The 25,134-nt window shown below is 41.0% G+C and overlaps 1 protein-coding gene across 4 annotated transcripts in view; it reads left to right on the top strand.

Annotated features, from left to right (window-relative positions):
- MCM8 (minichromosome maintenance 8 homologous recombination repair factor) overlaps positions 1-25,134 on the top strand; it is a 33,380-nt gene that overhangs the window by 1,027 nt on the left and 7,219 nt on the right. For all 4 annotated transcript variants that reach the window (XR_009458928.1, XM_014595016.3, XM_014595018.3 and 1 more), the window contains exons 2-16: positions 661-817; positions 1,004-1,078; positions 3,581-3,663; positions 4,732-4,881; positions 6,026-6,129; positions 6,426-6,624; positions 7,404-7,489; positions 15,890-16,041; positions 17,287-17,485; positions 18,388-18,418; positions 18,821-18,961; positions 22,047-22,188; positions 23,049-23,244; positions 23,549-23,768; positions 24,893-25,102. Coding sequence is in view for 3 of the 4 variants with exons in the window: in XM_014595016.3 (XP_014450502.1) it covers positions 688-817; positions 1,004-1,078; positions 3,581-3,663; positions 4,732-4,881; positions 6,026-6,129; positions 6,426-6,624; positions 7,404-7,489; positions 15,890-16,041; positions 17,287-17,485; positions 18,388-18,418; positions 18,821-18,961; positions 22,047-22,188; positions 23,049-23,244; positions 23,549-23,768; positions 24,893-25,102 (2,118 nt within the window). In the remaining variant the exon portion in view is untranslated. The remainder of the gene's footprint in view (positions 1-660; positions 818-1,003; positions 1,079-3,580; positions 3,664-4,731; positions 4,882-6,025; positions 6,130-6,425; positions 6,625-7,403; positions 7,490-15,889; positions 16,042-17,286; positions 17,486-18,387; positions 18,419-18,820; positions 18,962-22,046; positions 22,189-23,048; positions 23,245-23,548; positions 23,769-24,892; positions 25,103-25,134) is intronic.

The following is a 25,134-nucleotide window of genomic DNA, read 5'->3' as shown; positions in this document are numbered from 1 at the left end:
CATTTTCCTTAAATGGCAGATCATTTTTAGTTGTTGCCTTGCTGCCATTTGCACCATTCTCTCCACATTTGTTGAGGGACACACAAGATGTGTGAAAGACTTCTGAAAGACATGTCATCTTGTAATGAAATGTGACAGGAGTAGAGTAGTAGAGAACAGGAGAGCAGTGACTTCCATTTTCTCAGTGTGGCTTAGCTCTTAGACATGTGGGAAATGATGCTTTAGCATTAGCTCTTCCATCCCCTCAGGAGAAATCTAGACAACCAATATGGGCAGGCCCTTTTGACCTGTCATAGTGCAGGTCACATGCACACTTGGAGAGGTTCTGATTCCAGGCTGACCCTTCTATTCTGTGGTACAAATGAGAGGCATGTTTTGGGCCTGCAGTCCTCAATTACTATAAGCAGGTTGGGCAGCCCTCCAAAATTTCATTGCATTTACCAGACTAAAACCTCTTTCCTTCTCTGACAGTGCAGGCAGTCACAGTACTCCCACCCCCTCTTCTTTAGAGGAGTAAGGATCTTGACTTCTTTTTCCACAATTGAAATGATCCTGATTTTGTTCTTTTAATGTGACAGTTGGCTAAAGAAACCAGGTAATATAATTCTTTATGTATATAACTCTCCATCAACAATCTTTTCCTTTTCTTTTAACCCACAGTTTGCCAATTCATTTATATGGCGTGAGATGAGCAGTGAATCCAGAGGAAGAGGGTATGGACGAGGAAGAGGCTTTCAAAGCTGGCGAGGAGGAGGAGGATGGCGAGGAAGAGGACAAAAAGGAGACTGGAAGGGAAATGCTGGGAAGGCTGAGTCTGGTGAGTTAATTTTACTCTTTATGTTGGAATAAGCAGAGTATTTTTTGGACAGCAGTGCCTATCCATCTACTATTGTGTGCAACAGCTACAGCTCTTTGCTTACTAGTCCTCTACAGTAATGCAGAATAGTCTGAGGTGTTGCTGTACCTATACTGCTCTAGCTAAACTTACTTTAATACTTTGCAGCCCAGCCTCGATTAATTCAGTCAACATTAGACCCAGTTACTCCATACAAAGGGTGGAAGCTGTATTTCTCTGAAGGTATGGATTTTTAATTAATTTTCTATAGGAAATGATTTCTGTTTATTTTCCTGCAGTTGAGTAAATAACAAATAGATTAGAAAAATAATTCTCAAACTTTTTACATCAACAAGTCTCTTTTAATCCTCAGCGTTTCTCCCAACGGATCAAGCACTTGTACCCTCAGACTTGTAATTGAAAACACTATATGTGCATGTGTGGGGCTGGTGCAGTATGCAGACCAGCTGTAAACCATTTACTATATCTTTGTTAACTGCTGATGGGTTGGCTGCAAATCATAATTGGGAAACCAGTGGACTAGAAAGTTGAAAAAATGAATGACTTCGTAGTTCATTCATAAAACCTTCTAATAATCCAAAGTGCAATAAAGGAAAATATGAATTAAACATGAAAATAATTTGATCCTATAAAAAAATGGAGGAGCACAGAAAGAAACTCCTCTCCCTTTCTGTTCTTTCTTCCCCTCTATCTTGTCCTTTGACTGGACCTCTAGTTACTATGAAGTACTTCTTGGAATTTTCCTTTGAACCAGTGACTATATGTCAGATTGCACTTCAGAATCCAATATGTTGGTACCTTTTTAAGTACTATGACAGCTACCAGAGAGAATCTTGGGGTGCGTGCACAGCCTAAAAGTGCTGGATAGTCCCACTCAAGGAAATGCTCTTCAGAACAGAGAGACTGTTGGCCAGCATGGCGAGTGACTTTGTGGTGTTGTCTTTTATTCTCGTCCTGTGTCTAAAATCAGCTTGAATGAACGGGTAATTCCTGTGGGAGGTTTGAGTCTTGGAAACAAATCTGGCAAAATGGAAAATGCATTCTGTCTTCATCAGACTCTTGTCAAACCCAAAACAAAACATTGAACATATTCTGCTGACCTAAAACCAGATGGCTGTTCGTGAACCATAATGGAATTTGTAGTCTACTGGAAACTTAGTTATTCACATGCATCACCTGTTGCACTTCTTTGGGTCCTGCCTCATAAGAATCCACCACATAGACTACTTTCTGCACCTCCAACTCTGAATCACCATATTTATCTGAATCCAAAATAACTTTGGATGTAAGCTACCCCACCCCCCCCAAAATTAGGTTCTGTATATGAAAACTTAAAAATTTGTTATAATTTTCCATGTACAGAATCTAATTGGTGAAATGTCATCTTAAATTCATCCCCCCCCTACTGTTGTGGCAGGCTAAGCACAACAGTAAAAGGGCCAGACCCCTGCTCTTTGCTTTCCTTGCTTGCACCCACAACTCCTTTTCCCCAAACCTGTGCCTGTCGCCACCCCCACGGCCCCCCTGCCCATAGTACAGGGGTGGGCAATTTTTTTGGGCGGAGGGTCGCTTACCAAGTTGTAGCAAGCTGTCAAGGGCTGCATGGGTAGCCCCGCCCCTTGACAGGTGCCCCACCCCCTGGTCACCATCTTGGGACCAATGTCCCAGGGCCAGCACTGGTGGGGCCCAGAGCAGGGCGCAGGCTGACAGTGGTCTGTGGAGCTGGACTGGGCTGCACCAGCAAGTAGAGGGGGGGAGCTGGCCTGGCTCCATAGAGCCCCTGCCAGCCGGGACCCCGTACCCCTGCGGCTCTACTCTGGGCCCTGCTGGCACTGGCCCTGGGACCCGGATGCATGCCCTGTTGCCCGACCTGCTCACTCAAGTGCCCCCCTGCCCTGCAGCACAGGCGGGATGCAGCGCGCAACTCCAACCCCCTGCTCGCTGGCAGGGAAGGAGCTGGTGCTAAGTGCAGGAAAAGCGGCCCCTCCTTTGCCCCGTTCCCAGAGCTCCCTGCTGCAGCTGCTTGCAGCCTGCGTGGAGCTGTCCTGATGCAGGCTGTGAGTGGCTGCAGCATGGGGTGACAGCCACAGGGTAGGGGAGGGGCCACTTTTCCCTGTGTTAAACTTGTCTCCTTTACTGTGAAGATTGATCTTCATGGCTGAAAGCATGTTATATAGGTCAGCAAAAAAAAAGGGCTACTGAGGTTTCCTTTTCTGTCTCAGAGTACAAAAAAACTTAACGAGAAGAAACTATCACCCTTTTTAAGATGGGCATCCTAGATCTGTTCTTCTGCTGGGAAATAGTGCAGGATGTTGTTATGCAGTAGTCCTTTTGATTATAGCTAAAGTGCATGTATTATAGATTAACTGGTCTTCACCTGGCCTTCCTTTCTCACCTCACACTCCTTTCTCTTTTTCTGTTTATTCTTTAAGGAGTCATTACAGTACTAGTTATGTAGTGATAAGCTCTGAAAAGAATTCCATCCAGTCCTTTGGAGGAACACATCTGTGCATGAGGGAAATATGAAAAAATTGCAGGGGCGAAGCACCATAGAGTTATTTAAATAATTACCTGTATTTATTTATTTTTTCCAGCTAATATAGTCAATAATACAATTTGGTTTCTACAATAAATTCTGGTTATATAAATAAAAGATACATGATGCTGCTGCTTTTGATTAATTTCTGTGTTAATTACTAATACAATGTATATATATCTAATTAGCTTATGATGACAGCTCTCCTTTTGTCCAGAAGATTCGAGCATTTCAAAAGTTTTTCACGAGCCGCATTGAACTTTATGACAAGGTAAAAACACACTACTATTGCTACATTCAACTCTACTAAACTCTTGTATGTTTTGTTATGTATACTAGCAAATTGCCCATCAAGCATGACAGGGCGGGGAAGGGGGGGGCAGGCGGGGACAGAGAGGTGCCTGCGTTGCCTCGGGTCGGGGTCTGGCTTCCCCCGATTTTACCTTGCTTGCCACCTTGTGTCCAGGCCCGCTCCTTCCTTTCCCTTCCCCGCCTGCTGCTTAGGGCCCAGACTCACTCCTCTGCCTTGCCTTTCCTTCCCACCCATTGTTTTGGGTCCGGTCTCCCCCCCCCCCCCCCCGCTTCAAGTGCGGACCTATACACACCCCCTCCCCCCCCAATCCCCTGTTGTTCAACTCTGTGCCGCTGCTGCTTCCCAGGAACAGGGAGGTGGAGGGGAGGGAGTGGGGTAGGGAAGCTTGCACGCGGCAGTGGTGGGTGGCCAGTCCCAGGCTGCTACCAGTAATCCCTCCTTCCTGTTCCCCTCCCTCCCTCTCCTCTTCCCTGCCACTGCCTCCGCCCTGCTGGCTGTTGTTGGAGTGTGGGGCCTGCTCCAACCCCTGGCTCCAAAGAGCAGGACCCCGGGCTCCAAGGAGCAGGGCCTGCTCCACCCCTCAGTCCCTGCTGTCATGGTGGTACTCTGCCATGTGGGGGGGGTTGAGGCCAGTGCTGTGCCACCGCCACCTCCAAGGAGCAGGGGTGGGGGCGAGGCCAGCACTGCTGGCCTCAGCCACCCACTCCATCCCCTTCATTATGGTGGTGCTTCGGTCCCCGCTGTGCCCCTCTGCCTCCAGGGAGCAGGGACCAGGGTGGGGAGGCGAGGCGAGCATCAGTCCCCGCTGTCATGGCAGCACTTCACTATGTGTCTCTGTCTGTGCAGAGCACTCTGATTGGCTGCTGAGACAACCAATCAGAGTGCGAGTACAGCATTACAGACAGACTAAGGCTTTTATAATATTAGAATTTCAATTAAAACATCTCAAGAATAATGAGTAAAGCTTTTCACATATTTTTGTTTTAACCTGAAATGAAATTGTTTCATAACTAAATGTTTTATTAGGATGAAATTGAAAGAAAAGGAAGTATTCTTGTGGATTATAAAGAGCTGATAGAAGATAAAGATTTAATTGAGTTGATACCAGATATATCAAATGAATTAAGAGATATGCCTCAGAAAATATTAGACTGCATGGGTCTAGCAATACATCAGGTAAATATGGGTTTCAAATGGATATTAAGTAACTACGTCTCAGTATTTTCAAGTAGTTATCGAACTGATAAATACTTTTTTAAAATAATGTTGTTATTAAAGAATACTAACACTGAAGTGTTGGGATATCCAAAGTTGTTAAACACACATGAATATATTGCAGTGTTAAACTGACTGATTTGGATTTACTGAGTGAAAAATACATGTGTATCAAGCTTCTTGGGCCAGGAATTTGACCTAACTAATAATTATTATAGTATGACAAGCAGTGTCAGAATAAAGTCCTATTTCTAAACAGCTTTTTTTCCTGATTTATAAAAATGTGTTTCTCCACTGAAAAAAATCTTTTTCTTCTCCACTCTTTGTGTACCTTAAAATCGTATTTTTATAATATTTTGGTCTTCTCTAATGCTTCATGGCTGATGAGCTTGATATTATTCAATCATTTTGGTCAACTAGATTGATAATGTCTCTGTGGTGCATGGAGCTACTATTCCCAATGTATATATTATTTACTCATCACATGAGCAACTAAGTTGCAGGTCTTAGAGGACTTGCCCAAGGTGACACATGAGGCCCATGGCAAAGCAGTGAATAGACCTTGGAATTCCTACCTGCTGTGTTGTAAAGTCCTATATCTTGAAACAAGTAGTTTCTTGCCATGACAGCAAACGTGCCAATGGGTACGCTGACATTAACTGTACTAATACATACATTTCAGAGGTTACTTTTTATGACAGCAAAGATGCTCAGCTGGATTTAAAATATGGAGGGAAAATGAATGGTTGTCAAATGGAAAAGTCCAGATCACTAAAATTTTCTCCATTTACTTATTTATTAGATTTACATCCCACTCTATCCTTAATGCTCAGAGCAGCTTACAATAAATAAACACCCCACAGAGAGGATTCCACAAAATACCCACATTGATATTCAGTGAGGTCTTCAGCAGAGTTAGGTAGAGGTTTTATCCTCCAGGATATCATGACAAAGCTAAGTGGCTAATGTGCTATCAAGCAGAACTTTCAGAAGGAGAACATCATGTTAAATGGGACCACTGTAAAAACTTACTTTTCAACATTTTTGTAACCCATTAGCTTACAGCTGTCCTTTCCTAGACTAGCATTTTTTTTTTTCTATCTAGGTGTTAACTAAAGACCTTGAGAGGCATGCCGCTGAACTGCAGAAGCAAGAAGGATTGCCAATTAATGAAGAACCTATAATCAGTGTGCCACATATTAATGCAAGGTTAGTTTCTTTGAAATAAAAGGTGCAGTAAACAAGTGGAGTGCCTCAGTGGCTCTGTACAGCTGTTTGCTATGACTCTGTATGCCTCTGACTAGTTGGCAAACCCTCCTTTTTGCATGAGTATTAGGCACTTAACCCTGCAAAGTATCCAAGATTACAATAAGCATAAGGCTGATCCTTTGATAAACACTTTCCTCTGGCTATGTTCTGATTTACTGCACACATTTTTAATAGATTTTAGTCCTTCATTTAAGAGATAATAAGACTTAAATAAAAATGTTGACATTTCATTTTAGGGTGTACAACTATGACCCATTGACACGACTGAAGAATGTTCGGGCTAATTGCTATGGAAAATATGTTGCTTTGCGTGGTACTGTTGTCCGTGTCAGTAACATTAAGCCTCTCTGCACCAAGATGGCTTTCATATGCAGCACGTGTTTAGGTGTTCAGAGTCTTTCACTGCCAGACGGAAAATATACCCTCCCCACAAAGGTAATATAAAATAACTTTGTCTTAATTTTATTGTCAAGAAATAGCAACAATATTTAAAGAAGGATGAAAGGAATAGAAGATTTCTGCAAGTTAAACTAAGTTACTGGCACATTAAAAAAAAAAAATCATGTGTCCCACTATTACTCTATATCTTCACTATGTTGAAGTTGCAATTAAATAAAATTTGGTATTGAAATGAAAAACTATAATATAGGAAATGCCAGAAATACAGAAAGGAGTTCTTTCCTCTTCTCCCCCAGGTTAACCATTTGGAAAGGGCTTTTCAGGGCTTTCTTTGATTGATTGGTTACTTTGTTGACTTGTTTGTTTTTCAGCTTGTTTAGTTTCATTATTCCTAGCTTAACATAAGAGTCCAGCATGCACATATGTTTCTAGCTAAAGAAGTATCTTATTTGACCAATTGAATAATTATCTCCTCTGAACACCCAGAAGATACAGGGAAATAAGTGGAGAAATGGGGTAGTACAAACAGACTATATTTTCTCTAATGAGCAAGAACTACATGATATAAACCACTGTTTGCATGATAATTCTCTGTTAATCATACCCACTTTAGTTAATAGTTCTAATCTTTACAAGTACAGTTTCTTTAACTATAGATTTTTTTTCCCCTTATGTAGTTTATGAGCTGCATATAGAGTGTACTGATTTTTACCCCCTCCCTCCAGCCTTGGAATCAAATATTGTAATTTAAACTGTGCAGTAAAGAGAACTATTTTCCTTAACTCAGACCTGATCATTAATTAATCCTGTTGCAGTGTCCTATTCCTGAATGCCGTGGCCGATCATTCACTGCAGATAGAAGCTCTTCTTTAACAATTACTGTGGACTGGCAGTCTATAAAGTAAGTGGCCTTTTTAAGTAAGTGTGTATGTGTTCAAAATTTCATTTGGTTTAATAGATGTGAAAAAAAGCACACTATCTTGCAATAATTAATATGTACCTCTGTTCATTGTGGGGAAACATAATCAAAAGAATATATTACAAAGGAATTGTTTCACCCAAATGCTGCTACACTTTATCTATGTCCTTATTCAGTATACTAGGTTAATTCTACAGGTGCACCAATACATTGGTTCATAGCGTATCAGCACCAATAAAAGGAAAATTGACATTATCATCAATCTGCCTTTTTTTACCAATGTGTCTGATAATGTCACTGATTAAATGCTGCATCCATGTGCGCAGCTGCTGCATGCGGCCAGGAATCCAGCCCGGCAGTGTGGAGAGCAGTGTCCGGAGGGTAACTCAGTGCGAGGGAGGGAAAGGGCTGGTGGGGGTGGGGGGGTAAGGACAGATCACAGCCCCTACAGCGAGGGAAGGAGTGGGCCTGGGGTAGGGACAAGTGCTGCCCAGTCGGGGTGGGACTCAGGACTGAGCAGCGGGTGGCTCGTGGAGAATGGGAAGGGGGGCAGCTTCCGCCACGACTTGTGTCCCCAGGGAACGTATGGGGGGGGGGCATGTGCTTTATGGATTTGCCCCAGTGGCCAGCCTGGCCTTGCCCCGTGCACAAAGCTAGGGGGCACATGTTCCCCATGCCTCCTCCAGGGTGCACGTAGCGTGGGAAGCCAGCCCTCTCCTCCCCATCCCCAAATGAGTCACCCAAGCTGGTTCCAATCAGCCCAACTCTCCAGCCTGTCCACGTCTGCCTGTATCTGCAGCCTACCTTCAAGCATGATCATGCTCCCCCATAGCTTGCCAGTGAACTCCTCAGCCCCTCATCTAAATCATTGATAAAGATGTTGAAAAGCACGTGACAAGCACGGACCCCTGAGGGACACTACTGGTCACTTCTTGCCAGGACAACACAGATCCGTTTATAAGAACTTTCTGGGTCCTACCTTGCAGCCAGTTTCCTACCCACCTAACCATCAAGCAGTGAAGCTCAAAATCCTCCAATTTTCCTGTGAGAACATCATGGGATACCAGATCAAAGGCCTTTTGGAAGTCTAGGTTTGTAATGTTGACCTTCTTTCACATCCAATGGTGAGACTGGCTCTTTCCTGTGCCCTGCCCCAGCTGGGCAGCACCTACCCCAGCCCCACTCCCTCCCTCCCTCACCATGGGGGGCCTCGATCTGCCCCTGCCCCATGCCCCTTCCCCCCACAACAGACTTATCAGCTGGACGTTCCAAGCTGCCAGGCTGCGTATCAGCAGTCAGATTGGTTTTAGCTAGTATGTCTAGTTAATAATTGGCCATCAGTATCAGCCCAAAAAATCTTTATCAGTACACCCCTAGTTGATTCAGATTCTTGGTTATGGCTTCACTGTGATGGTCATGCTCTAAATGTGACAGAGAATAAAGCTGTATGAGCAAAGTTGCATTACTCCGTAAACTGTCAGAATTGAAGGTTATATAAATTGTAGTAAATTTTAGGGTTAAGTCTTCACAGTTTAAAGTGGATCTGAATTGGGAAATTGTTTATGGACATGTGATTTATTCCTGTTCATTAGCTTTCTACATCTAATCAAGAAGTAAACGTTTCTTAAATTATGAGTTCTCTTTGTTAGGGACTCTTTCATTGTTTATATAGAGTCTAAAAACAATGAGACTCAATTATTACCTCAATAGAAATAGCATGATTTTAAGGGGTTAGTTGTAGTCTGAAATGATTATAATTATTTCTGGAGCTGATTATTCACAGTTTCTTTAGAATAGATGGAGAATTATGCCTTCTCTCAGCAATGACTAACGTGTTGAACTTGGACATGCTCACAAGTTGACTTGAATGGTACTATTGAAAAGGTAAAAAACGTGGTCCCCATTAAGTCATTTTTAATTAATGTGATAAAAGACTGAGAAATGTATTCGGGTATCAAAGTGCATCTGCAAAGGATAGCAATCATGGTAAGGAGTGGGGGTTTTAAAAGCCTTTGTGGCTAACCCAGCAAAGCTGAAAGAGTTAGCATCTTGCTGCTGTTCTGTGTGAGGAAAAACTGGGCTTAGAAGGAAGTCATAATTAGGACTTCTGGTCTGGGGACTGGGTAAGCAGTGGCTTCTAAAAGATGTCAAAACTAAAAGTAAGGGAGTTGATCACTTGGCTCCAACAGGATGTGGGGAACCTCTATATGCAACTCTTCCCTTCCCCAGAACTCAACCCTGTTAAGACTTCCCTGGATGAAAAGTGGTTTCAAAGTAAGGACTAAGGCTCTGCATAGTCCTAGGTCAGAAAACTGTATGTGGACTTCTTTTGTTCATAGACAAAAGAACCTTGTTGTGGTCTAATTTTAGGCTAACTTTAGGCTGATTTTTTTTTTTAGGGTAATCTTAGTCAAATGTTCCAATGGTTTGTGCTTCCTGGAATCAGCAGCACAGGAAGACTTCATCTGTGCAGTCCCACGGGAAGGAAAGTGCTGAGGCAATAAAGATGGTACCCTATAATTCATATTTAGGATCATTTTCCTAAAGAGATCCACTTTCTTTCCTCACTTTCATTGTACTAGCAGTTTTTCCAGTATTATAGCAGTGTTTATTCTGAAGAGTTTGTGATGTTCCTTTCCCTTTTTAGCAAACAACTGGATGAACAAACAGTGTAATTTCAGTTTAGAGTCCCAAGACTCCAAGTTAACTTGTGTTGGAGTTTCTCTACAGTCCTGTTTCTTCAAGTTCATGGGATCATAGGAAAGTAGGGCTGGAAGGGACCTCATGAGGTCATCTAGTTCAGCCTGCTTCTCAAGGCAGGATCATCCCTGACTAAATCATGTCAACCAAGCCTCTAACCTGCTCCTGAAAGTTTCCAGGCATGGAGATTCCACAACTTCACTAGGTAAACTGTTTCAGTTTCTGACCACCTTCAGAGTCTGGAAGTTCTTCCTAATCTACAACCTAAATTTCCTCTTCTGCCCCATCTCCATGTTTTTTAAAATCATCTTCAGATATTTGAAGATTTGCCATGAAATCCCTCCTCAGTTTTTTCTTTTCTCCAGACTAAATAATTCTACTTCTTTCAGCCTTTCCTTATACATCATACTTCTCAGGCCTCTAATCATTTGTTTTGCTTTCCACTGAACTCTCTTAAACATGTCCACATTTTTCTTCAAGTGTGGGACCCAAAATCAAACACAATACACCAATTGAGGAGGCTTCACCAGTGCTGAATAGAACAGAAAAAATTACTTCTCTTGATTTGCAAGTGATAGTCCTGTTAATACAACCCAGGATGCTGCTGCTCTTTTTGCAATGAGAGCACACTTTTGGCTTATGTTTAAGCTTATGATCCACAGTAACTTTCAGGTCCTTCTCTACCATATTACAGCCTAGCCAGTAGTTTTCCAGTCTGCATTTGTGCATGCAATTATTCTGTCCCAAGTGCAGGACTTAGCGCTTGGGCCTTGTTGAATCTCCTCTGATTGACTGTAGGCCATATTTCCAGTCTCTTCAGGCCATTCTGGATCCTAGCTCTACTCTCCAGAGTACTTGCAACTCCACCCAAGTTGGTTTCATCCACAGATTTGCTAAGCCTCCACTGAATCCCATTATCCAAATCATTAATGATTACATTGATCAATACTGGATCCATGACAGACCCATGGGGAGCCCCACTTGATACCATCTCCCAACTAGACATTGAGCCATGGATGACTACTTGTTGAGCATGATGATCCAACCAGTTTTGTGTTTACCTTACAGACTTTGGTCTAGTCTGTATTTCCTTAGCTTGTTAAGAAAAATGTCATAAGAGCTGGTGTCAAAAGCCTTGCTGAAGTCAGTATAAATCAAATCTGCTGCTCTCCCTCCTATCCACAGTGAACATAATTTTTTATCATAGAAGCTGGCAGCAGAACTGTTTGGTTACCTACCCAATCTACAGGTGGTGGATAGAGGAATGACCAACCTATAGGGAAGGTTAGCTGCAAAATAAGCAGGGGTAATTCTGATGTTTAAGCAGTTGCAGACCAAGCAGTGACAGCACCACCAGGGTGTGGTGGGGTCAGCAAATGGCAATGCTTTCCCTCCTGAAGAGCCACATATATCCTTTGATGGTGCTGTGACATGGAGAGTACAGATCACGACTATAATAAGCCTGCCCAGCCCCCAGCTATAGGTCTACGAGTCCTCAGTGGCAGAGCAGGCAGAAGAGGATGTTAGAATCTCAACGGCTATAAAGGCAGATGAAGACTGCAGTAGAATAAAATCTCCAGTTGTCTTGGTTCCTTACTATTGGATTAAGGTCCTGTCCATGTTAAGAACTGTATGGGAGCTGATGTGCAGCACTTTCTCCATGATAAAAGGAATCATGCACAGGTATATTCCATGAAAACTACTTTCCCAGAACATTTTTCAAGCCCTTTAGCAACCAGCTAGTGATGATGAGAGCAGGATTTTGAGGTATGGAAGCTCCTGGTCATGAACTGGCATGTTACAAGAAGGTCATCTAGCACTTGGATGAGGACAGGAGTATGATTCAACAGTTGTAACTGTGACTGAACAGCTCTCTTCAGAATCCACTCTACTCACTCCAAAGGAAGAGGGAGGTAGAAAAGGTGCCCTAAGCATAGCATCTCTACCTTCTTTTTGACTAGATAACCATGTCCAATGGGATCACCTTTACTGCAGTCAAAATCAAGGAAGGCACACATTTGAAAACACGTGCCCTAGTTGCAGCAGAGCCTGTTAATTCCATATTGGCCTCATCGCCCATCTATGGACCCACAAATAAGACAGTCATGGAAGACAATCATCCTTGATGGTGAGGGATTGCTGAAAAAGAAGAATCATACAAGGAAATGAGGTTGATATTCTGCATCCGAATTGTACAGGTCGGTATTTAAAAACTATAAAATAGGTGGTAGCAAAATTTAAGTGTCACTTTTTTTTTTAACATACCTCATTTTTTCTATTGACAAACCTTCTAAAATTATTTTAATCATAGTGCTACAGATTCTTGAGAATAGCACTAGAGGGTGCTGTTAAAACTGTAAGAGCTCAGAAATCTGTATCTGTAGTGAATAGAGTTCAAAATCTTACCCCAAAATGGGTCTGAATTTTGCAGCAAAGGCCTCTTTCTAATTGCATAGCTTATTACACTGGATACAATCTGTTATTGTTTTGCCTTTGCACATCTCTGAAATGGTCTTTTGATGATCATGACATCAGGTCCAAACCATACTTTTCATATTCCAGGCTGTTAACCTCTACCCTGTTAGATGGGTGTAAAACTTAGATGATGCATTGGAAAAACCTGAAAGCTTTGGAATGTTACCATTAGGAATGCAAATGTCTTTGGAAAATCCTTCAAATCAACTGAAAAAAATGGTGAGTTGAATGCCAGTGTTCTGGCTTAAGTAAATACCGCCAGCATTGAACCCATGTTTATATGACACAAGTTCTGTTGGATAGGGCATGTCATAAGGATACCTGACAACTGGCTCCCAAAACAGGTTCTGTAGTCCCAACTCACCAGTGGTCACTACTCAGGATGGGCACAAGAAGAGATTCAAGAACACCTGGAATGCCAATCTGAAGAAATACAATATTCACATGAATACTTGGGGGACTCGAGCACTGAATTGTCCTCAGTGGTGCCATGATGTACACCAAGGCACTGATCTTTCTGAGCAAGCTCGCCTCACTATCCTTCTTCCCAGAACTTTGCCATGTCCACAGTCAAACGCAGATTTTGGATGGGGCCCCTCAATCATCTATAGACTCACCGATAATGTCTGTAATTACCGGAAGTGTTTCCTCCTCATATCAAGAGACCACATGCTAGATTGCATGCTAACTAGAATGAACAATTCATTTAACTTACCTTTTTTATAACAATGTATAGGTGAAATAGCCAGCTGTTATGTACGACTCAAATGCTTACGTATTTAGGGGTGCTACAAGTAAACTCCCATTGAAGTCACTGAATTTCTCTCTCCATGAGGGCTGCAGGGTTTTAGGCCCTTAATTTGGAAACATTCTGGTGATAAATATTTCATGTTTTTTCTTTATACCGCATAATCTTTATTATCCTGTGTACTTGCACATGAATTCTTATCATCACCGGCCCCAGAATCCTTCTATCAGGACTCCTCCAAGATCCCTCCATTCTGGCGGCCTACCTCACCTTTATTCGGCTATCTAGCTCCCTGAAACTATTTTCCCCTCTTGGGTGTGGCCCCCTGGGACCTTTGGCTACCAGCCCTGGCCCACCTCCAGGCCAGTCAGGACCCCGGCTCTTGGGCATCCCTCGCGGTGGGCCCCTGGCCCTTTTGACCATCCTGGTCCTGGCCCCAGCATGGGCCAGTCGAGGGTACTCTCTCGATCAGGTCCGAGTCTCTAGTCCTTCTCTCTCTCCAGGGGGCTGCCCTCCGGGCCCTACAAACAAAGGGGTTACCCACCCGGTGGTGGGGTATAGGGGTTAAGGCATCCCAGCCCACCTTTCACCGGGGTGGTAACTGGCCGGGCATTTCCTGGGGGCTCCCGTGCCACTGGGAGCTGCACCAGGCCACCCACTCCCAGCAGGGTGCAGTTTTAGGTCATGCCCAGGACCAGGAGCCTCGTATCTTTCCCCTGCAGCTCCTCCCTTGCCTCCAGATGTAGATCTGCAGCCCTCCGGCCAGGCGATGTTGTTGCCTGGCCGCTAGCAGTCGAACTGCACTTTTTATATGGGCAGCCCCTGATCTCAAAATGGCTACCCTCATCAGGAAGCTGGCAGCTGTTGGCTCCAGGCCCTTAAGGTGGCAGGCACCACCAGTGCCCTGCCACAATCACCATGGACTTCTCAGTTTTTTATAGACTGAAGTGAAAGTTATTAAATGAATATTGTTCAAAGTGGATGAAAGTTGGATAATACTCCTTTGGAATATAAAAAAAAAAAAAATAGTAGTAGAGTTTCATTAGACTACATTGTGAATCTTGTCTTGTATTTCAGTAGTATTTCCAGCTTTAGGCAGGAAGAATATCTTTTTTTTGTTAGTACAAAATTGTGTTTTTCAGGAAAGCAAATATGGAAAACAAGTGGTTCTTAAAACGTTCCTGTTGGTCTGTCTCTTTCTTTGCTTGGTCATGACCCAAACTTCTTTTTAACAGTAGAACAATTTCAGGAAGCCGCCCTTTTGGGTTAGGAGATGGACATAGAACTGGTCACAATTCATTGTTCTGCCAGTATCCAGGGGGGGATGCAGTGGTACAGTTAGACCCTCCCTTTGATTCTAGTCCACCCAAATTTTAAAGCCAACTGCTTGGCAGTAACACTAGCATTTCTATTCAGGCAGCAGTGATGGAGTCACTTGACTTCATGGCTCGTTCTAAGTCTACCTGATCCCTTCTAAACTCTTCATTCCATAGGTTTTAATGACCCTCTCTCCTTTTTAATGGTCCTGATGCTGTGCTAATCAAACCAGCCTTTCTTCTGCAATGCAGCTGTGTGTTAGCTGCTCCTGGTAAAGTAGCTCCTATTTCACAACCCTGAAGACTTTTTCATTCTAGGTAAAAATATTAACTCAAGTGTGGAAACTAACTCAGATGCAGACATATCTTTCAGTGAAGCATGGAATATATTATCAGGATGTTCAAGGAGGCTAGAATTTGAGTTATAAATCTGAAAAAAGAGATTTACATTGAATGGCTACAGGACGAAGGAAATAATATCTTTTATTGTGTGTTGTATTTTCTACATAATATAGCAAATTACTGTACATTCCATTAAAGTTCTGATTATTTTTCCTTAAGTCTTAAACTGAATAATATAACCCTGGACCCCTAACTTATTAGTAAAGCTTCTCATTTCTTCTTAAGTGGAGAAAAATATGTTGTTTGAGGGGAAAAAAAATATATATCATGAGGTACCACACCATCTGCACCCTGCTTTTCAAAATCTTAGATCTGCTCTTGCCAGTATCCCTGTATGTATTATGTTCGGTGAGCTGAGGACAGGGAAAGAGAGTTTTTATATGTAAGCTGTTATGTGATTAGATTTCACTGAGTAGTAAGGTGATATTAGAGTTGACAGTTATATAGCATTAATAAAGTTGTGACTCTTTGGAAATGCTGTTTGGAGCATATGTTTAAGAAAAAGTGAACTGTATATTAAAACCCTGGTCCTGCAAGCACTCAACATTTTTGGAGTTTTCTGACTTTGAAAGGTGGAGACTTTTCTATTTTACATCATTATTTTCAGGATTATCAGTCTGTTACTATTATCTCCTGTCTTATGACATCAGAAGTACTGTTTTGAAGCATATTTTTTGAGGACTTTTGGTAGAAGAGTTTAAATGGAAATGTTACAGACTGGTGCAATTCTTTATATTTTAGGGTTCAGGAACTCATGTCTGATGATCAGCGAGAAGCGGGTCGAATTCCTCGCACCATAGAATGTGAGCTGGTTCAGGATCTTGTGGACAGTTGTGTTCCAGGAGATATAGTCACAATTACAGGAATTGTCAAGGTGTCAAACTCTGAAGAAGGTACAGCACATGCGGTTTAAACTTTCATTTGCTTGGGAGTTTTTTCCCCTTAACCTCATGTATATCTTGCATGCAATTAAAAAGGATAGTTTCATTAATTGGTCATTGATTTGATCTCTCAAAGCACATCTATTCACTGCTTAGAAATTTACAAAGTGTACAAGGGGAAATTGTTGAACAGGTAGGTGCCCTAGTAGTGAAAAGGAGAAAGGAAAAAATTAAGTTAATTGTAAGAGCAGCTGTGTACCTCTTGGTCCAATCTACACTGGCTCGTATACAATCTGCAGTGCAGTAGCCCTCTGTGTTGAGGTCTGAATTCCCACAATAGGCTTCTGATGTTTCAGTAAGTCATTTGGCTTGAAAAGTCTGCTATACCCTGCTAAAGGAAACAAGGCATTGAGATCAAGGCCTGCTTGCCAGGTTTGTGTCTAAAATGGTCTCTTTGAGATTAGCTTTTTGACAGTTTTCATCTTTCATTTCAAGCAGATTGTTATCAGGGTTAAAATAAATGTTATGGGTACACTTATAACTGTGCAATCTCCTTAATGACTCACTTCTGTGCTTGGGTAAACCTTTTGGATCCTCTCTTTTGAAGTTCTCTGGTGATCTGTAATGAAGTGTGTACAAAGAATTCTGATGACCTATCAGTTTTTGAAGGTGTTGTTATAATAGTTCAGTAATTCTTCTGTTATGGAGGTAGATAGTGTTTCATTCTTTTTAACAGCATTTTTCTCATCTTCCTTACTATACAACTTTAACAAGTATTTTAGGAGTAAAATGTAGTATGCATCTATTCAGGCTAAGCTAGCAGTTTTAAAGCCTCATATAATATCAGGGTTTTTTAACAGTGTCATTTTGTGTTTCTAAATAATTAATTAATTATTTTAAAATAAAATGTAATTTAAAATAAAATTGATCACATATTTCAGATAAGTCCCTATCCAGAGAGTCCCTGACTCTGTGTCTAACTGTAAGAAGATGAACCAGCATTTTAAAAGTAAAGGAAGCTCACTGTGTCATTAGAAGCTTTTTCTGGCTTTGTATCAGGCTTTGAAAAAATAAGTTGTACAAATACAATTAGCAGTATATCGTCCTAGAACTACATTGTTCTGCATTTAGGAACTGTGATTGGACTTTAGCTCATATTATTAATTAAAATGTTTAGCAGTTTGAGCATGTGGTTTTTAACATTTCTGAACTAAATTAATTGCCTTCCTACTTTTGACTGTCTTTGTCATTTAATAGGAGCCTCTAGAAATAAGAACGATAAGTGTATGTTCTTGTTGTACATTGAGGCAAATTCTGTCAGCAACAGTAAAGGACAAAAAATTAAAAAATTTGAAGATGAGACTGATCACAGAGCATTCCTGGAATTTTCACTAAAAGATCTTTATGCTGTTCGAGAGATTCAAGCTGAGGAAAATCTGTTCAAGCTGATTGTCAAGTAAGTTGTTTCTTAGTTTTAGCAGTGTAGACCTTACCATTGCAGCTTTTGTCTTTCAAATCTGGTGTATTATCTATTTGGCTTCTTGACTGACTTAAGCAGTTAGTATTGGTCACATCTCTTAATGAAGTATTTCCTTGTGGGTTAATGTAAGCATGATGCCTGGGTAGGAGATGAGGTTAGTTAAGCAGATATTTGCAGTTGTAACCATTTGTTGAATTTTCGCCCCAACTGTGTGTATCCTTCAGCAGGGCAGTATATGTACTTGTGCTTACACATATCTCTCTGATGTTTTTTCTTCTCAATCACTTCTTTTTTCAGTCCCCAAAATTTTTTGTTTTTTGCATTATTATTTTTTTTTTAATGTGTGAAGCTATTCTACTTGCAGCTTGTGTTGTGCACCGTTCTGTTATGTTCTGTAGTCTGCCTGTGGCACCCCAGCAGTACTGGAGGAATTGAGATGTGAGACTAAAACAGTGGGTATGAAGCAGATAATGCAGGGCCAGAAGGTAGTCCTGGAGGATTCCAGGACACTACAGCTAAGCTCTGTGGAATCCATGACCACTTCAAATGGCAGCACAGTTGAACAGGAGGCTTATGCTGATTACAAGTAGTTATGCTGCAAAGATAAGAGAGGATAGAGCAACTATTGTGTAACTAGTTCTTTTTTTGTGTGTGTACAGGCTGAAGTGAGTACAGGTCACTTAATGATAAGCGGAATTGGCTGTCCAAAAAGTTCAAGGAGTTTGATACTGTATTTCTAAGAAGTCTTTGGTTTTGATGTGATTTAATATGAAAAAATGAACTTCTGTACCTGTTTTATAATTTAGACAGAGTAAATGATTCTGTAGTGGTAATATGAGATCTGTATTAATCACATTTTAATGTCTTGGGTTTTTCAGCTCGCTTTGTCCTACTATATATGGCCATGAAGTAAGTAATTTTTACAGTTCAGCTTTTCATTCTGATTTCAGACTTATTTACAACTTGGTTACAGTGAACTCTCAAGGGATGATTTTTTTTTTTTTTCTTTTTTAAAGCTTAGCAATGTGGAAAAAAACTAATACCTTCTCCCCCATCCCATCCCAGCTGCCAGCTAATGTTTGGATTCACTGTTCCTTTTTCCATGTCAGTTCACAAACAGAAATCACAGAAAAGAACCTAGGTAGGGAATGGTGCAAGGGTGGGAGCTCTCACTCCTTTTCAACCTTTTCTTGCACGATACAATCTTTCCCTTCTTCATGGTACAGTTGAACACAGCTAACTCTGGGAAGCAGTTATTACCAATGGTTACTGTTGCCTAATTCTGACTAGTGTCTGTATTTACCATTCTAGATTGTAAAGGCAGGTTTGGTGCTGGCATTGTTTGGAGGATGCCAAAAATATGTTGATGACAAAAACAGAATTCCAGTGCGAGGAGACCCACATGTTCTGGTTGTTGGCGATCCAGGACTGGGAAAGAGTCAGATGTTGCAAGTATGGGTTAATTTATCATGATGGAGAGCGGATGCATGCTTGTTGTTTTGTCTCTAACCCCTTGCATTGAGTGTTTCTTTGTATGTGCAACTCTGTGGTCCACTGCAGAAGCAGCCAGAGAGCAGAATGCTGCCCTGGGGCTGAAGGATTACTTTGGACTTAGTTGGGATCACAATCCCCACACCATCTCTCCCAGATTCTTAATTGTGCAGGGGAGATATCTGTTCTCTGGGGTTACTAGGACTCTGGTACCTCCCTTTTTTGTGTGGCCTCGAGAGGATTAACTGTAAGAAGGAGACTGCTTTAAATGTTAACGTATGCCTTTTAGTCAATCTTCTGTTGTTTTCACTTTTCCCAATGGCATCTAGAAGTGAACAAAAAATGGGCATATGAACATTACACTTGACATAATGTACCTGACTAAATTTTCTATGTCATGCTTTATATACAGCAAGTGAAGGCAAAGATAGTCTTGTGAATGGGATAAAGAAATGGGAATTGAAACCTTGGATATTATTTTAGTTTCAGGGATGGGCTTTTTATGACCTTGTGGGAAATCTTCAAAATCACAAACAGCAATTAGGTACACAGTCCTCAGTGACTTTGTAGGGAATGCAAATATTCTCCATCTCAATTGCCTCATCTTCCCCATACTGAGGATAGGGGATTATAATTTACAAAATGTGTTGCATTCTGAGAATACTTGGAAAATGAATTTTGAGCTACTTTGACAGTACAATGGAATAGCAAAATCCTATACTATTAATAAAGCTCACTTTCTTTTTGCTCAGACTGTGACAACAAGATAATATCAGACTTCTTTTGAAAGACAGAGCTTCTAATGACATATTGCCTCAACTGGCAATATAGGAGAAATTAGTTTGAAAAAGTGCTGGTGTGGGTATTTTTAAAAATGAATTACTGAGCTAGCTTTATGATATTGTAAGATACCACTAACAGGGTGTCACGTTTATTAAGATGGAAAGCAGTGTTTTTCAGTATTGGTGCCAAGAAAAGGTGGTAATTTTCTATGTGAACAATAATGTGCACTTACGTTAACATACCTGCCAAAACTTAAGAACCCTGTTTACTATCTGGAATAAATCTCTTGTAAGCGATAGATGAATGATTATAGCAAAGAGCAGGAGGAAGACAATTCATTGGTGGAGACACCAAAAATATATATAAACCATGAATCTTCTTAAAATTTGAAGATGTGGTTGATAGAATTAGAAAAAAGGAACTATTTGTAAAGGAGAGACAATATGAAGGAATACATCAATATATCTTAATCTCTTTGCTTCACTCTTCCTTTGTCCTTCTCTCTAGAAGCATTCTCGGAACATCTTTTTACACATGTACTTATTGTACGAAGAATAATTTCCAAGCCACATCTTGACCAGTACAATTACACACGCTCCTTTTTAGCACAGCTGGATGGAGTGCTTTTTGTAGTAATCTGTAAACATGCAGGTTCTTTGTTTTCTGTTTTTAAAAAGTTTTTGAATCAGTTTCTTTTTGATATTGGCACAGCTATGATTCTGATTTAGAATATTTGAGCCAAGTTCAGGGCTTTATGTACAAATCTCTTGCATACAAATATTTAAACAATGTATTCCTGATTTACCCTAAGTGGGAATGCAGTCACAAGCAGGGATCTGGGTTTTCTGTTTCCCATGGGAAAACAGAGGAAAATGCAGATTTTCCCTTTTTACTTAAGGAAAGCATGGATTTCTCATCTTAAGAGAGAAACCCATGGGTTTTGCAGAGTTCCAGCTTGCAAGGAGGTGGAAGAGAGTGGGAGGAGAGTGGTCAGACAGGGGAAGCCATGTGTATGTATATGTCATCAGCAGGCCTGGGGCAGAAAGGGGGGGAAGTGAGGGGCACCAGCAAGGCTGGGGGAGTTATGGGGGTGGGGAATGAGGGGCATCAGCAGGGCTGGAGGGGTTGTGGGGTGGGGGGGAGGAGTGAGGGGCCTTTTATTTTAATCACGGATTTGAGGGGAGTTATCAGAGAATATGCATTTTTTTTTTTTTTTTTTTTTTTTTTTTTGGTCAGAGAATTTGTGAATTTTTTATTTTTTATCAAAGAAAACTAGGTCACAAGCAATGTAAGACTTGTTTTATTTTCTGTAGTAAACACTTAGGTGCCATTTATGAAAAGAAAATAATACTTTGTAGTATAATAATTATAATACTTTGTAGTAGTGCAAGGTTCATCCAGGGCACTATGGCAAAGCTGCTAAGAAAAAAACAAAGCTCTGTAGGAGACAGTGCGTTGTAGTCAGTGCCTTTTGTAGCGCTGAACAAATACTGTTCTGATATAATCTTTGATTCACTTCTGATAGTGACATGAAAGAAAAGTAATTAACAGTCCACTGGGAAAGAGAAACCATGTTTATCAGAAGCTACTATGTTGTGTCTGCCTGCCTGTATAAATTGTCTCCCAAGTTTAATTTTGATGCATTTTTCCCCACTTTTTGTATTTAACTCCTGTTGAGATCTTCGTGCTTTAGGATTTAAGCCACTCTCTAACTACTGGAGACCAGGAGGAGATTTAATCTGGGCTGTAGATTATCTCAGATCTGCCTACTGCAGCCAGTGTTATACCTTTCTGTGAAATAGCTGGTGTAAGCCACTGTCAGGAAACAGGGTACAGGACTAGATGGAACTTGTGTCTGATCCAGTCTGGCAGTCCCTGTGTTACATGGCTGCATTTCAGTGATTAACAACCCGAGATGTGTATGTGTATGCACATATGCACTTAACATCATCTTATGTCTGAAGTGCTTTCGTTAGAAAATAAATAGCAAAGTAAAAGTTTTTAGGATAGGGAATCATCCATTTCACTTTTTTCCAGTGCTTTCTACATGTTGCAAAATCCAAGTATTTTTGGCATGATGATTCAACAGGCATGCTTATAAGAAGACACGTAGGGTTAAACAAAGTTAATAATTTTTGCATTGTTGCCTTGTGAAGTGGAGTAGTAAAAACATCAGACCTGGGCTATTTTTTCCAGAATAGCTTGAGTTATTGAATCACATTAAACAAAATTAACATTAAAAATCTGTGTTTGTTTTCTTCAGGCAGTGTGCAATATTGCTCCGCGTGGTGTATATGTTTGTGGTAATACCACCACCAGCTCTGGCCTGACTGTAACTCTATCTAGAGATGGTGCCTCTGGAGATTTTGCTTTGGAAGCTGGTGCTCTAGTACTTGGAGATCAAGGTAATATGCTAAGGGCTGTGGGTACCATTTTTGCACAATATTTTACTTCTGATTCAAATTGGTGTGTTTTTGTCTCCCCTTAAATTTACTTTTTAAAATCTGAATTTTGTGATATTAAATCTAAGGGTTTACAATGATGCTGTCCTTCGCTTCCAATTTCAAGCTAATTCTCTTTAATTAATTTATTTTCAAAGTTAATATTTTCAAGTATAAAACACATCTTAAAAGATTTCATACAGCTATTTAAAATGTTGATCCTCATGCTCTGCTGGTCTCCTCCAGGGAGGCTTCCTTTGGTGAGACTTAAAATTCATGATGTTCTCCACTAGCCTCTATAGAATTGATTCCTTTGGAGTTTAAGTGTCATTCTCAGAAGATTAGCTGTTTAAAGGAAAGCTCTTAAAATCCATATGCTATCGTTATTTAGAGGTCTAAAAAAAGAGCTGGGTTTTCAGTCACTGAATGTCCCTTGACTGTAATGGAAGCTACTAGGTTCTCAGTGAATTTAGGCACTCCATTTTTTTTTTTTTTTTTTAAGTTAACCTAATTTTTCTTAAAATTATTGGATTCTGGAGTGCAGGTTGGCAGCAAACAGAAACAAATGTATTGCTCACAAGGTTGCTCTGAGCATGACCAGTTACATCCTTCTCTGTAATATTTGCCCATTCCAGACTTGCATGTTGATCATCAGTGTACCAGAGACAACCTGGAAAAGAAGCTAAGCTTAGGAGAATGTGAGCTTTAACACCCTCTGCAGCCATTAGAGTTTGGATTTGGCTTGTGGTGTAGTATAGTATCAATAGTATGCACCTGGCCAGTGATCTGATTGCTTTCTGATTTATCCTGTATTACATTTCCAGGTATTTGTGGAATAGATGAATTTGACAAGATGGGAAGCCAGCATCAAGCTTTGTTGGAAGCAATGGAACAGCAAAGTATCAGTCTGGCCAAGGCTGGCATTGTATGCAGTTTGCCAGCTAGGACGTCTATTATTGCTGCAGCAAACCCAGTTGGGGGGCACTATAACAAGGCCAAAACAGTATCTGAGAACTTAAAGTAAGCACTTTTTTCAAAATGTTAATTAGGTACCTTGCAGTTACTAGGGTTGCTGCAAGATACCTAATTCAGTCTGTTGATTTCTACACCCCTCCCCCCCGGTTTCCTGAAAGATGAATGTGATTTTTTTTTTTTTTTTTTTTATTACAATATTTATTCTTGATCATTTGAGAGAGAAACTGCTGTTTTACTGTGACTTTACTACACTGGGTAAATTTTTATGTCTTAAATCCTTCTTGAGAAGCAGGGCAATAGGATAAAGATGCTGTAGATTTTCACTTTGTCTGTTGTTTTTGTCTTGTAGAATGGGGAGTGCCTTATTGTCCAGATTTGACTTGGTATTTATCTTGCTGGACACCCCAAATGAAGCTTATGACCATTTGCTTTCTGAACATGTAATGGCAATGCGAGCGGGAAAACAAGGAGTATGTAGCAGTGCTGTAATGACTCGCACCAACATTCAGGATCCTAATACCTCTGTCCTTGAAGAAGTTTCAGATAAACCACTACTAGAAAGGTTAAAGGTGGGATGTTCTCTTCAGATTTTGTTTCTTAGCTCCCCATCCTCCATCTCCCACTGGAACTAATGCAGGCAGCTTGGGGGTGCTGAATCTTTCAGCAGCCATCTTCTATATTCCAAATAGAGAACCAACTCTAGCCTAGGGCATTTTGGAAGGTTTAGCAAAAGGACCCAATTCATAGAGTTCCTGTTATTTGTTGCCCTAATAACTCCAGCAGGTTAGGTGGTGGCAAGTTATATCAAGGAGGTTGTCATATATGTCCAGTTTTTAAATGTTTTATATGTTTCTGCTCTGCGGGGGATGGTGCTTCTTCCTTTTACTTGCTAATGCTATCATTAAACTTCTCCCCACCTTCTTCTTTCTTGCCATTCCAGCTAGTGAGTCCTCCATTTTTTTTCTCTTTATTTCCCCCTTCCATCCCTTCTTGTTTGTATGTTCACCTGCCCCATTTCAATTCCACTTTCTCCCCTAACTGAAGAAACAGTTCCACCACTTTCCCATGTATTTGGTCTTTCCTTTTATCTCCATATCCTTGTCTGTCACTTGGATTCACCATGCAGGATAGACCTCTGTCCCTTTGTGGCTCAGTCACAGAAACCCACCTAGAGGGAACTCTCTGCAGTATTGGGGTCTCAAGGGAAGGAACAATATGTTTATACTGCAGCAAGCAAAGCAGGGCTCCTACTTGTGACTCTTTTTTGTTGTAAAATCATATTTTCCACATCATAATCTTAAATGCCACATTAATTTAGTATATTTCTAGGCTATATAGTTTCTGTATCATTCTCCTTCATTTTTCAGTCTTTTTGAGAATGGGACTCGTGATTTTGCCAAATCACATTTGCCCTTTCATTTTTCTGCATTGCAAGCTAGAAATGTTTGCTGTTTCCTTTGAAAGTAACCAAGGCAATATTTATGATATACCACCCAGCTTTAATTCTAAAAGTTCATAGATGAAGGACTGGTTAGGAAATATGCTAAAGCACTTAGTCCCATTTCTGCTTCTTTTTAAATGTTTATTCTATTTCAAGTACAGGAAGTATGATTTTTATCTAAAAATATTACTGCATGGTGCTGTATTGCAACTGTAATCATTGAGTGCAAGGGCACTGCTTGTAATTGATCAGGTCTTGCCAGGAGAAAACTTTGATGCCATTCCACACCAGCTGTTGAGGAAGTATGTTGGATATGCCCGGCAGTATGTCCACCCAAAGTTATCCCCAGAAGCTGCGCAAGTCCTCCAGGAATTCTACATTGAACTCCGGAAGCAGAACCAAGGGCTAGACAGCACACCAATCACTACAAGGCAACTGGAGTCACTGATTCGACTTACAGAGGTTGGTATCTACTGCTGTCTCTTGGAGGTGTT

Source organism: Alligator mississippiensis, chromosome 1, assembly GCF_030867095.1.
Source record: "Alligator mississippiensis isolate rAllMis1 chromosome 1, rAllMis1, whole genome shotgun sequence".
NCBI classification, from domain to species: Eukaryota; Metazoa; Chordata; order Crocodylia; family Alligatoridae; genus Alligator; species Alligator mississippiensis.
Note: the sequence above shows the minus strand (reverse complement) of the source record. Positions and strands in the feature narration are given on the sequence as shown.